The sequence below is a fragment of the Erigeron canadensis genome, chromosome 3, assembly GCF_010389155.1.
Source record: "Erigeron canadensis isolate Cc75 chromosome 3, C_canadensis_v1, whole genome shotgun sequence".
Lineage (NCBI taxonomy): Eukaryota > Viridiplantae > Streptophyta > Magnoliopsida > Asterales > Asteraceae > Erigeron > Erigeron canadensis.
This window is the reverse complement of record NC_057763.1, coordinates 45,755,942-45,768,880: the sequence shown is the minus strand read 5'-3', so window position 1 is coordinate 45,768,880 and position 12,939 is coordinate 45,755,942. Positions and strand designations below refer to the sequence as shown.

General features: G+C 29.7%; 1 protein-coding gene across 1 annotated transcript; it reads left to right on the top strand.

Annotated features, from left to right (window-relative positions):
* The first annotated feature begins 4,446 nt into the window (after positions 1–4,446).
* Positions 4,447–5,652, top strand: LOC122594326 (serine/threonine-protein kinase-like protein ACR4). The gene has a single exon (XM_043766805.1). It carries the CDS (start codon positions 4,526–4,528, stop codon positions 5,609–5,611), a length of 1,086 nt encoding a protein of 361 aa, XP_043622740.1. The 5' UTR covers positions 4,447–4,525; the 3' UTR covers positions 5,612–5,652.
* Positions 5,653–12,939: the final 7,287 nt, after the last annotated feature.

The window sequence follows — 12,939 nt, the reverse complement described above, 5'->3', positions numbered from 1 at the left end:
TCTTCATCTCCAGCCCCCATGACCCCATCTCGGAATCTCATCTCCAATCGACACCCCTTTCTTCAAGAACAACGACTATACACAAGAAATTGACATGTAACCTTTCTTTCAGTTCTAATTTCAATTCTAAGACAATTAATGAATTCTTATTTTGTTTATATCAATTTGCTCAGTCAAAAAAGAGATTTCAGTATATTCTTTTAGGGGTTTTTTTAAATACAGGCCTTTAAGATGCATAAATTATTTGTACATTTACCATAAAAATCAGGGGTAGGCTTTTAATATGCAAGATACAAGTTGTTTTATGCACGTTAAAAACAACCTTTAGGACTGTATTTAGCATTTCTCATTCTTTTATTGCAATTAATTTGTATTAACACAATAATATTACGACACACAATCTTTTTATGTTATCAAATTTGTGTTACTGTATAAACATGTTCTTAGCATATTCTTAATTTTTACCCCTTTTTTATTGAACTATCAAAATAGTGTTAACAGGTTCTTAACAGGTCCTTAACATGTGCACATGTTAAGTTTCGTGTCGTGTCTGTGTCCAATAAAAATGACACGAATTCTAAACAGGTCGTGTTTGTGTATACGTTTATTAGGTTCGTGTCTTAACATGTTTCGTGTGACCTGTTTTGTCACCTTTATAATCAACCATCTTTATATCATGAACTCATGCTATCTTTTCCAAGTTAATTAAAAAATGTTAGTTTAGTCCATGTAATCTTGTTATGTACCATTTTGAAAGTTGTTATAAAAACGTTAAAAAACATCTAAAGCTATCACATTTGAGTTAAATTAAAAGTTAAATCTTTTTAAATATTTTGATAAAAGAAAACCTTATCTAAAAAGATTATACTCCAAAATTTCATGATAAAAAACAAACATTTTATACACTCTAGCACACACCTAAAATGAAATGTAAAGAATTTTCTAATTTATTAATAACTTGAATTAGAAACTTATACTTTTTCGTATAAAAACTCATTCCTTAATTTTTATAATGTAAATTTAATTATTTTATTCACATTATGGGTACAAACATGATTCTTGTTACCATATTGATTGTATTTCAACGTCTCTAATTAGTGATAATCATTCTGAAAAAAATCTTTAAGTTAAGTAATGATAAAGATGTTAAATAGATGTGCATAAAAGTATGATCATTATTGTTAGGCAATTTTTTAAGTATATCTTTAAGACAAATTAAATCATTTTTCATTCTATTAGATATAACTCTTAAAATGAGAACATCAAAGTAACACAATCATGTGATTAAGAACAATTCACATGTTTAATGAAATTTTTTTAAATAAATAAAATATTGTTAACAATGACTAGAAATTCACCTTTCAACGTATACTAGACCTCACGCTGTCGAATCACGATACGAAGTTTAAAGCAAAATTCACCTTTAATAAAAACACAATGATTAGAAACCCTAGATGATACCGAAATCCAGTCATTCATGTTTGTATATTCAAAATATATGAATACCCAATTAACTCGGGTGGTAATTGTTAGACGGAAAATGGTAAATCCTTTAAAAAATTAGCCTAAAAAAACTCTTAAAATTAACAATGACTTGTGTTATACACTATTTTTTTTTCTAGATATTGCCTCTTAATTTTTCACATATCCGCATTCAATCGTTTAAAGATTTTTAAGCTAATAGTTTATAAGGATTAATCATTTTCCTTGTCAGATAGAATAAATATATTCAAAATACAAAATCACCGTAGTAATGGGATGGAATGGAATTGCTTTAATTGCAAAATGTAGTTGCCAGTAACGTTAAATTTGTCGTCAGGAATTCTGAGTGGTGCCCAAGTCAAGTAGGGTAAAGTAATGCTCGATTGTCAGCCCAGTGACCCAATCCATCCCGTCTGGCTATCTGGTAAATTGCTATAACTATCAATATCAATATCAATTTTATGAAAAGAAGGCGATCACTGATTACAATATTTATTTATTTTTAATTTTAAAAACTACATATAAAATAATTTATGAAATAGAATAACAAAAACCTTATAAAAAACGTAAGAAGAAAACATATAATGGGTCATATGATGGAAGAGTATTGCTCTTATTTTAATTATATAGATGGATACCCGCGCGATGCAATGGAGATGGTGGTAGCGACGACGGAGTGACGATGACGGTAGTGGTGGCGGCAGTGACAATGGTGGTGGCGTGGCAGTGGCTGTAAATTAATTGATGTAAGAGATGTCAATATGGTTATTTAAGGATTGAATGATCTATGTTGTAAGTTATTTTATTAAGAGTATTATAGATATATAAGTGAAGATGCTTAAATTAGTGAATAAGGAAAAATGATGGTCATTTCAAAGTCTTAATTACTTAAAGGTAAAGGAGTAGTTTGCTTTATATATAGTAATATAAAGATATATAAGTATAAATATAAATATAAAACTAAATAGGGAAAAGAAAAAAATTAATCATGATTACTGTATTAGTAGTATGAAAAATAAAAGAAAGATAATAGAACATAATGATTGTTACATGATTACTTTTATTTTTGGTATGTCTAATGAAAAAAAATTAGTGCCCTAAATCTAATTATATTTAACTTTTTTTTTTTATAAGTGAATTTTACCTCAGACGTGTATGATGTGTGCTAATCGCACAACGAAAGGGTCTCGCACTAAGCGGATCTTAAATAGCCTTTCTCACAATACCACAACGAAAGGGTCCCGTCGAGGAGGACCTACCAAAGTTCGAACTCGAGACCTTAGAGTAAACTCTCCCGGGACCCCGCATAACAGGTTTAGTGAAACATCTCTGGCCACTGGGGTTTAACCCAGTGGTTACCATATTTATTTAACTAATAATAATCAAAGTTTTGCTACATAAACAAAGTGTCCGCCAACAATTTCACTATCGTTGTATTGTTGTTTTTACTTAATGGTGGAAAAAAAAGAAGAGCGAAACATAAAATTCATTTTTTTGATTTTTTTAAATGTGGAAAGGAAAATAGTGAAAAGGATAAAATTAATTCTTAATATTTTTTTAAGTGTGAAAAAGAAAAATATGAAGAGGATAAAGTGAAAAAGTGTAGTTCTTTTTACATCAAAACTTTTTTTTTTTTTAATCATTTTTAAGGTGATTAAGAATCCTCTCCCATTTTCTTTCATTTACACAAACAATATAGTGTAACTGTACGCCCCTAGTTCCATACATAAAAATAGTCGAAAGATAATTAGATATTTAGATATACTCCAACATGTTATTGGATCAAAGATAAGATAAATGAATAAGGTGAGTTGGACTCACATATAATGGGCCAACTTACCTCTACTCAGGACTCCCTAAATTCTAATGACTTCAGAGTATTGGGCTATAGCCTATATGTAATCAAAGTTATGGGTTTTATGAAGTCAGCTGTGCCGACACGGCTACACCAATGTAGTATTTAAAAGCACCAATTGTTATTAGTTGTCACTTGCTACTTCTACATGCGACCGAGAAATTAATAATGGTCTTTTATGTTTGCTTGGACTTTTGATCGAACATCTTATACAAATTCGATTATGTTTATATCATTCGGGAATTTGACGAACTAGTCTTATTCAAATCATAACAGAAATATGAAAAGATTACTTTCATTATTCTTCTTTGTAATGTACCTAGCTTAATTTTTAAGTCCTGACTATTCCAATAAAGATTTCTTTCACTTATTATTATTGATCAATATCATTATCATCTAGAGGCTTGAAAGAGCTTTAGTTTAAAGTTGAAACTATAGTTAAAAAACAAACCACGTACATTAAAATTGTTTATTTAATCGGTTTTATTTTATAGTCGAAAAACTAACCACACGTACATTAATTAATGTTATATCCAAATGAGTTATCTGAAACTATCAGTTGAGTTAATACCAAGGATATATATATATATATATATATAAGGGATTAAATTCTACAGACTTAATCTTTGGCTAAAAGTCTAAACTAGAAAAGCATGTTAAATTACCTATACGATTTAAATTGAAAGTGTTAATGAACAAGAAAAGACAGATATCACATTCGATATTGATAACAATTTTTATCTATACAACTATATATTATAACGTACTATGATGAATATATATATATATACAATTCACATATAAGAAATCTTGGTACAAAATGAGTTTGACCAATAGTAGTAGATTTAAGATGTATATTGATTGACTGCCTAGATTATGTTATAATTCCTATATATTGATTACTTGTAACTTAATCATATAAAAATTCCAAGTGTTCACATTCCAAGTCAAGGCTCTGTCTTTGTCTCAATATATATATGCACACACACAACTCATTTGAACTTCCTATCTAACATCTTCTTTCTCAATTAGTCGGCTTGACTTTTCTTCATCAAAATCTCTTGTATTAATTTCTCTTCATTAAACCACAAGAAAGAATAGGCCAACAAATTAAACGTACAAACTCACTCTTTATCAAGCGAAAAGAATTCGATCAGAAAAAACTTTTGGGCCAATTTGGGCTTTAACATGAGCCATGGTGAACGAATTGCGTACCACCTTGTTCTAGCCTTTCTTTCATTAACTGTCATTCTGTTTGTTATCTTATTAGTTGTAATCATTGTATGGAAGAACAACAGCAAGAAGAAGTCAAATTCTAATGAGATGTTTTACGATCAAAAATCCGATCAAGAAAGCCCTGCTTCTACAAAGCTTTGTGCATCACCCTACTCGTTGGTAGATATCGATGTTGCCACCGATGGATTTAACGAAAGACGAATCATTGGAAAAGGCCGGTTAGGGACTGTTTACGCGGCCGTGTTAGCTGGAGGTGAATTGGTGGCAGTCAAAAGAATCCATTCTCGTTTGGTTCTAAGAAACTCTGGTTTAGGGTCAGGTTTAATAAGTTTTTCTTCCATATTAAAATGGTTGTCTCTAGCTAATCATCCTAATGTGTTATCCATATTAGGGTTCTCTGAAGGCCCCGGAGAGCGAATTGTGGTAATGGAGTTTATGGGAATGATGAGTCTTGAATTTTACCTACATCAAAACCACGACGGTGCGTCGCTTTTGGATTGGAGCCGACGGTTAAGGGTCGCGGCGGGTGTGGCTCGTGGGTTGGAATACTTGCATGAAATGATGGCGCCATCTATACTGCATGGTTGTGTCAAACCATCAAATATATTAATAGATGTCAAGTTTAGTGCCAAGGTTTGTGACTATGGTCTATCATTTTTAGCACCTAATGAGAAATTAGATGGGCTTGTGGGGTATGTTGATCAAGAATATTGGAATATTGAACCAAAAGGTGCTTCTAAGGAAAGTGATGTGTATGGTTTAGGGGTTGTTTTGTTAGAGTTGTTGAGTGGTAGGAGAAGTGAAGGAGGGTTGATTGTAAAGTGGAGTTTGCCATTAATTAAAGAGATGAGAATGGATGAAGTTTTGGATCCAAGATTAGTTGTGCCAAGTGATATTAAGCCTCTTGTTAGATTGGCTAAAGTGGCTAGTGCTTGTGTTGGCAACTCTAGGAAGAATAGGCCTTTGATTGGTCAAGTTGTTGCTATTTTGAATGATTTACAAGATGAAATTATGCAGTGGAGTAATGGGTCGTTTTAATTATAAAAAAGTAGTCATTATTAATTTTATTTTTTTGTTTATATCTTTTTCTTTTTTCTTTGACATCGTGGAATCTTTCAATAATCTTTTTGCATAAATATGGATTTTGATGCTATTTATAAAACAGACTAGCTTTATGGTCTTTGCGTTTTGCCTAAATTAAATGTATAGATGAAACATAAAGATGTTGGTTGGTTGGTTTACCCGTTTTATGTTTGGTTTGGTCAACTAATTTTAGATTTACACTTCATTTAATTGAATATTAATATTTTAGTATTTAGGAATTGAATTTGCAGTCAAGAAAACAATCTCATGGAACCAATATATTGAAAAGTTTAAATCACGCATACTTTATTAATGATTAAAAAAAAACTTGTTTTACATGGTTTTAGGTCACAGAGTTTATATATTAATTGGAGTTTTGTTAAAAGAAGCCTAAGAGATTTTGTTAGAGTGCATTAAATAGTTAATAGTTTTCATAAAATTCACGCAGTTAGTTTTGATATATAAATGTATAAATTTTTTATGCACGTTAAATGAAACTCATTTTCCTATACATTGTTATCTCTATGTACGTGAAAGATATGATTAGCTGTTATGTTAATGATAGCCTTATAGGCTAGTATAAGTTATTTTAGTCTATTTTTTTTTATATATTATCATGTAAAAATTTAAAGAGTGGTTTTTAATATATATACAAACAAATTTTGATGTATGTTAAGGGCTATTAATGATTTAATGATATCATCTATAGTAAGCATTTTTTTTAAGAAAAATGTTAAATGCATATTTAGGGTTCATATAAAAAGCTTACATTTGAATTTTATGAAAAGTGTATAATTACATTTGAATTTTACGCTGACTTCATATGTTAATCCATTCCCAATAGTTGATTTAGTTACTAGGGGTGCTTGGTTTAAATAGGGTAATGAAAATAGAAAACATAATGGGAATACTAAGTAATGCAATCCAAGTATTACATTATATTGATGTTGCTTAGTTAGTAATATTATATATTAAGTTGTATGTATTTATAAGTTATATACAATGTGTATTTTTTTTATATAATACAATATAAAAAATAATATAATAATATAATATTAGTAAATATTTATGTATATATATACATATACATATTTTATATATAAGAATAAGTAAGAAAATTAATATTTATATACATAAAAATAATAATAATTTGATATATACTTTTTGCAAAACAAAATAATAAAAAAAATAATAGTTACGTGATGAGTGCTACGATCTAGACATTCTTTTTTTTTTTTTTAACTTAATAGATATATTAATTTAATATAAATAATAATGTCAAAAATTGATTAATAAGATTAACAATAACAATTATGTTATGTGAATAAAGGAAGTTGTTGTTGATACGTAAGAGGTGAGTGAAGAGAAAAAATTAGGAGGTGGTTAGTGGAGAGAAATTAAAAACTGGGTAATGGATTTTGATTATCTTTAAATTACTCTATAATGACTTATTACCTACTTTTTGTATTGATTAACCTCTTTTTTTTCAAACAAGCATAGTCTTTTATTATCATTATCATTCCTTACCTCCAAATACATCTAACCAAGCACCCCTAAGTGTGGGAAGTCATGTATTCAAGTATTATGGAAGATAAACATGTGCAAATATTTATATTTAGAAATATATATATATATATATACATACATATAATTATTAAAACAGTAAGAATCCTAGCGATTTAAAGCTTCCTCAATTCTAAAACTATCTTTAAATATTGCCACATAGGATAAATCCTATGTGCCATCTCCACACTTTTTTACAATATTTCTCTTATATTTTTATTTATATATATACATATACATATACATATATATAAAGAAAATAAACAAATAAATAACACATTTAAATCCATTTCTAAATTTGTTTGGCAAAAGTTTCTCAATATAATAAATACGTGATTTTCAAAAGTAAATATATGCCACTAATAATTAACTAAAAAATGCATGAACATGTATATATTCTAGAAAATAAGACTACCTCAAAGATGCTATATAATATTAAAAAAAGAATAATCTAATATACTTATTTTGAATACTATATAGGTATTAAAATTCATCTATTATGTTATTTTAGATTGATATATGTTTTATTTTCCTCTCAATTTTTTTCTACACAATGTTTAATTTAGTCTTGGGAGAACACATATATATATATATATCTTGAACTATGGTTCTCCAACAATTTTCAGATCAAATAACTTTGAATCATCGGTTAAGGAAATATCCACTTCCTTATGTTTATTAAATTAGAAGGTATGTACTTTGTATTGTGTAACATAGGTTTAATTTAATATTTTTTTGAGTTTTATATCAATCTCCCTAATTTTTTTTGTTATATATGTAAATCACTAACGATTTTGTTTCTTAACATTTAAGGATGTTCATTGTTTATAAGGATGCAAAATAGCACACATCATGGTAAGAGATAACTTTAAAATTATGTAGATTTCAAGTAATTCGAGTACATTTATCAACCATAAACTACAACTATTACTAAACTCCAATGAATGCAAGGGCCAATGAATAACATGGATGTATAATTTAGCAAAAAATACTTCTACCAATTATCAACATATCTTTACATCTAGATTAGTTTTCTATATTTCATTAACGATCTTTTAAATGATCACGCAAATATTTAAATAGCCGCACATCGTGCGGGTAAAAAACTTAGTATATATATATATATATATATATAATTAGGCAAGTATGTAAAAATTTGTCTTTAAAATACTTTATCATTTTCGCATTAGACATACATGCATTATCATTCGCGGCATTGTGAATAATATAACTTTCTTTATATGTATGATATATATAATTCAATACATTGCAAAGAAGCGACAACAAGTGTTCACTAATTGAATGGAAAAATGTTGGAAGTTGAAGTTGCATTTGACGGTGGTTTGTCGTAGCTAGTGGATTGAGAATCTCTTTAACTATTTAACTAATACTTCGTAATAGTTACTCTTTGTTAATCATTGTAAATTGTAATGTAATGTAATTTGCTTGTATTCATATATACGTGGTAATTTTTTTAAAATTAGGTAATGGTTTGCTTAATCGTTTGATTTTAAAACTCACGCAATTCAAATAGGTATTTGTTTTCCATTCTTCGGTTTCGGGAGCAAACAAGATTAGTACCCGGATAGTCCATGTCGTAAACGATGAGTGTTCGCCTTTGGTCTACGCGGATCAAGGGCCAGCTAACGCGTGAAACACTCCGCTTGGGAGTACGGTCGCACGACCAAAACTCAAAGCAATTGACGGGGGCCTGCACAAGCGGTGGAGCATGTGGTTTAATCTAAAGAATCTCCTGATTCAGGTCTTGGGCTCTGACGTTGTTTATTCCTCGGTCATCCCTAGTGGATTAGAATAATTTTAACAATACCCGTTTATTTTTTCCATTATTTTAGCTTTGTCATCTCATTATTATCACATAAATACTTTAACTAACATACAAATGACATATTCTCACAACGACATCCATTCACTTCCCTCATCAATTTTACTTTTGTTATTTTAATTCATTAATTTCCACATATATACACAAAATTATTACAGACGAGGTGCCACCATCTTGCTTTCCCTTTGTCGCTTAATCGCAGAATCCAAGCTGAAAAGCAATCCGATTAACCTGTGCCGTTAAACTGACAAAAATGACGAGCCAAACTGATAAGTCGTTGGCAACGGTCTTATAAACTCAAATTTTTTTGAACGGAAAATTTGGGCTTAGCAGCATGCCTCTCCATATATACCCAATTTCAATTACACTGCAAATCCATGCTGGAAAAACCTTTGTCTCTATTACTGGAAACATTTTGCTTAAACTAGGATTTAAACCCAAAATCTCTAAGTTTCACGCTTCACCGTATATCAATCAATCTGTTAATGTTTGGTTTAAATATATTGAAGTTAATATTCAAACTTGGGAAATAACAGGAGGCTAGTTTTTTAATCTCAGGAGTAAAAAATTATCTTTAAAACATGAATTTGTGAAATCAATTATTTTACTTTAATTTATACATATTCTTTGGCATGCTACTGGATCAAAAAGATCTCTTTTGTAAAACAAAAGTCTATTAATTGTGATCTGAGTATAATGTCTTTTCCTAATTGTGATGTTTCTCTACTGTACCATAAGATTAACAAGGGATGTTCGTGAGATGAAATTTTTTGGTTACTATATTCGGTTGACTCGGGATAAAATATTTGCAACTTGCAGTACCTTGATGGATTGCTACTATTGGGCTGATTAAAATGGATTAATGGGTTGTTACTAGATGGGCTTTCATCAACCGTTATATATATTATTACATTGTGAAATCCCTTTGGGTTTTATGAAATCATAAAGATTTGAGTTTTAGCTCAATGGTTGTATAACCATCTCCCTTTACATGGGGTCTTCAGTTCAAGTCTTAAGGAGGATATTGAATTAAATTCTTTTATGAGGGCTTAGCTTGAGTATACTCAGGTTCAAGTTTAAGGGGACACGGTTTACCCCTATTAATCGTCGTGGGATTAGTAGGGGGTTTTCACCCTATTGGGTATTTACAATAGACATTTCTACTTCGAGAGAGCTCTCTAACTAGTCCCGGTTAAGACAACGTATGTTAAACCTTCCACTGTCGAATCGTGACACAAAGTGTTCAGCAAAATTCACCATTAAAAAAAAACAAAAAAAACTAACAAGTTACAAATGCTAAAATCATACTGTGAATATTTTCCGCGCACATTAGTTTCGGCCTTTTGGGTGTCATTGTCTATGAAGTATGAACCCAGCAACAAGAGCAGGATTGGGCCCAAATTCTGGAAGCCTTATGACCCAGATTTTGCATGAGGCTGGTTCTTTAAGAAAAAGTTAAGTTCAAAGGAACATACGGTCAAAGTATTTCTGTCGATTTAGTTCAAGTCTTGTGTTAGAATTTTCCAAAACAATTTAGTCAGTGATAAATATCCCTCCGAAATCATACCTTTGATTAAAAATCGTCCGAAATATAACTTTCGATCATCAAGATAAAGATAGTTCAAGCTTTCCTTTAATAGAATTCAAAAGTACAAGACATTTTGAAACATGTTTTTCTTTGCAAATCCAACCTTTTCAAACATCTCCTATTCAAACAGAGTAAATTACTTTAATGCAAGTCGTCCGCTTGAAGGTCCATTTTTACTATATCAAAAATATCTCTTTGCTTTTTTAATGGAGAAATATGATATCGACTATAAAATATTTAGTTACCTGTTTACTTTTAGTACTCGCAATAAGTGAACTTAAACAAAATGTTTTAGGTGACTATACTTTATCATGTCTATAACCAATGAAAAATGGAATAGCAATAATTTTGGTTGGTGAATAGAAACTTTAATTTCTTACTTTCTACCAGAATAGGATCAAGGACTTGACTCGCATTTTGACCATTCCATAATCAGTAAGTCTTTAACATTAGTTAAATTAACCATTATTATCTTTTCACAAAAGTAACTAAACATGTAGCTACTTTTCCAAGGGTAAATTATTGTGTGTCTAAAGATATACTCGTATGAAATATAACTCTTTCAAAAAGTAAAATAAATGCAAATTAGACAATTAGTTAATTAATTAGGCCGAGAGCTTGATCAACTCGGCAAATTAAAGTGTAAACTTGGCTCAAATATATGGGGCTGAGTTAGACTTTGTTTCAACAGTTTGAAAAGTTTGATTTGAGCTTGAAACGAGCCCATAATTATAAGGTTGCATTGGACATGATGTTAATTTATTTTGAGCTGAACTTTTAAGCTCCTATTTGACGTCAATCTCGACAAAACTCAACTCAAAAGAGTTTGTGTTTAATTAATTCAAATTCGAGTTACATGATCAAATTTCAAATTGAATTCAACTTTATTTAGTAGGCCTTAGATCTTTTTAGACTATATATAACAAAAATGTTATTACTCCACTTCTTAAAATTCATGACAATGATGTAGTATATGTCTTCATAAAGTATATCTCTGGTAGTAGAAGAATTATGTCTGTAGTTTTGTTGATTTAAATGATTAAAGTTGATAATCAGGAGATTAATAAGTGGTTAAAATTTACCTAGACATTATCCTGACTGAGAATTAATAAGTACCAAATGGTACAATACATGGGATCAGAGGGTTCCCACCTAATTATCTTTTTACATAATTAAATTTACATAAAAAAATTAAAAATATACACAACTAACCCATCAAATTTACTTAAGAATTCAGATGGGAGTCTCCTCTCAGTTCTCATATACAGCTCTCAGGATTTTAATTTATATATATACTCGATCTGTATTCTTTAATTTATACAACTAATATCGTTTTTCGAACAAGTTGATCGTATATATCATTCAATGCAACATTTATGTATTCAATGCTGTCTACATTCATTGGTTTAAAATAACATTCATCATGTGAAAATGTTTTGGACATATATATACAGGAAGGAATCAAGTAATCATATGTAATTTCCTACGTAAATACGTACATATGATTTTTACAATTAATCTAATAGTCATGCCTTGTCAATTTCTTACGACCCATTTGTCGATTATATCCTTATTTACACGTTCTCATCTCTACATATATAGTTTGCTTGACATATATAAAAAGTATACTTGAAGTTATAGATAGACATAAGGAAGTTACAAAGTTGGTGTACATTTTTTGCTATTCACAAATTATAAATATTACTGTATACAACTACTATATATACATATATATACAAATAATTATTACACATAGTTAAATCAATTAAAGAAGACATGGATGGATATATATATATATATATATATGTGATAGCTTTGACCATACTCTAGGTTGACACTGCAGCTTGCTCTCCAATGTTGCTTCATATCCACTCTATATATCAATCTTCCATTTTCCACATTAGGGTTTTTTAGTTAATTTCTTGAATTTCATGAGTGTAGTACAAATTTTCATTTCCCTGGTATTTTGATTAATACGTTTTTTCCCTACTTTAACGGTCTCACTTTGATTCAAACGAATGGGATTACCTAACATGGAAAACGATTCATTAGGATTTCTTTTAGTTTTATAAGTTGTTCTTGATGTGTAGTTTTCTTTTACAACTTCAACTCAACTACGGTCGTATAGTAGTGATTGATGTTAATGGATTTGGATACCTAGCTAATCCAGAAAACGATCTTTCGTTCAGCAATAACCAGTGTTAAGTTAGAAAGTTACCATCGGGTTAAGCAATGGTCGAGGGGCGCTTTGGTAATCTAACACATTAGTAGTTGCAAAGACCCCTTCTA

Coding starts and splice junctions, on each gene's coding strand:
- LOC122594326 (XM_043766805.1), top strand. CDS start 4,526: ATGAGCCATGGTGAACGAATTGCGTACCACCTTGTTCTAGCCTTTCTT.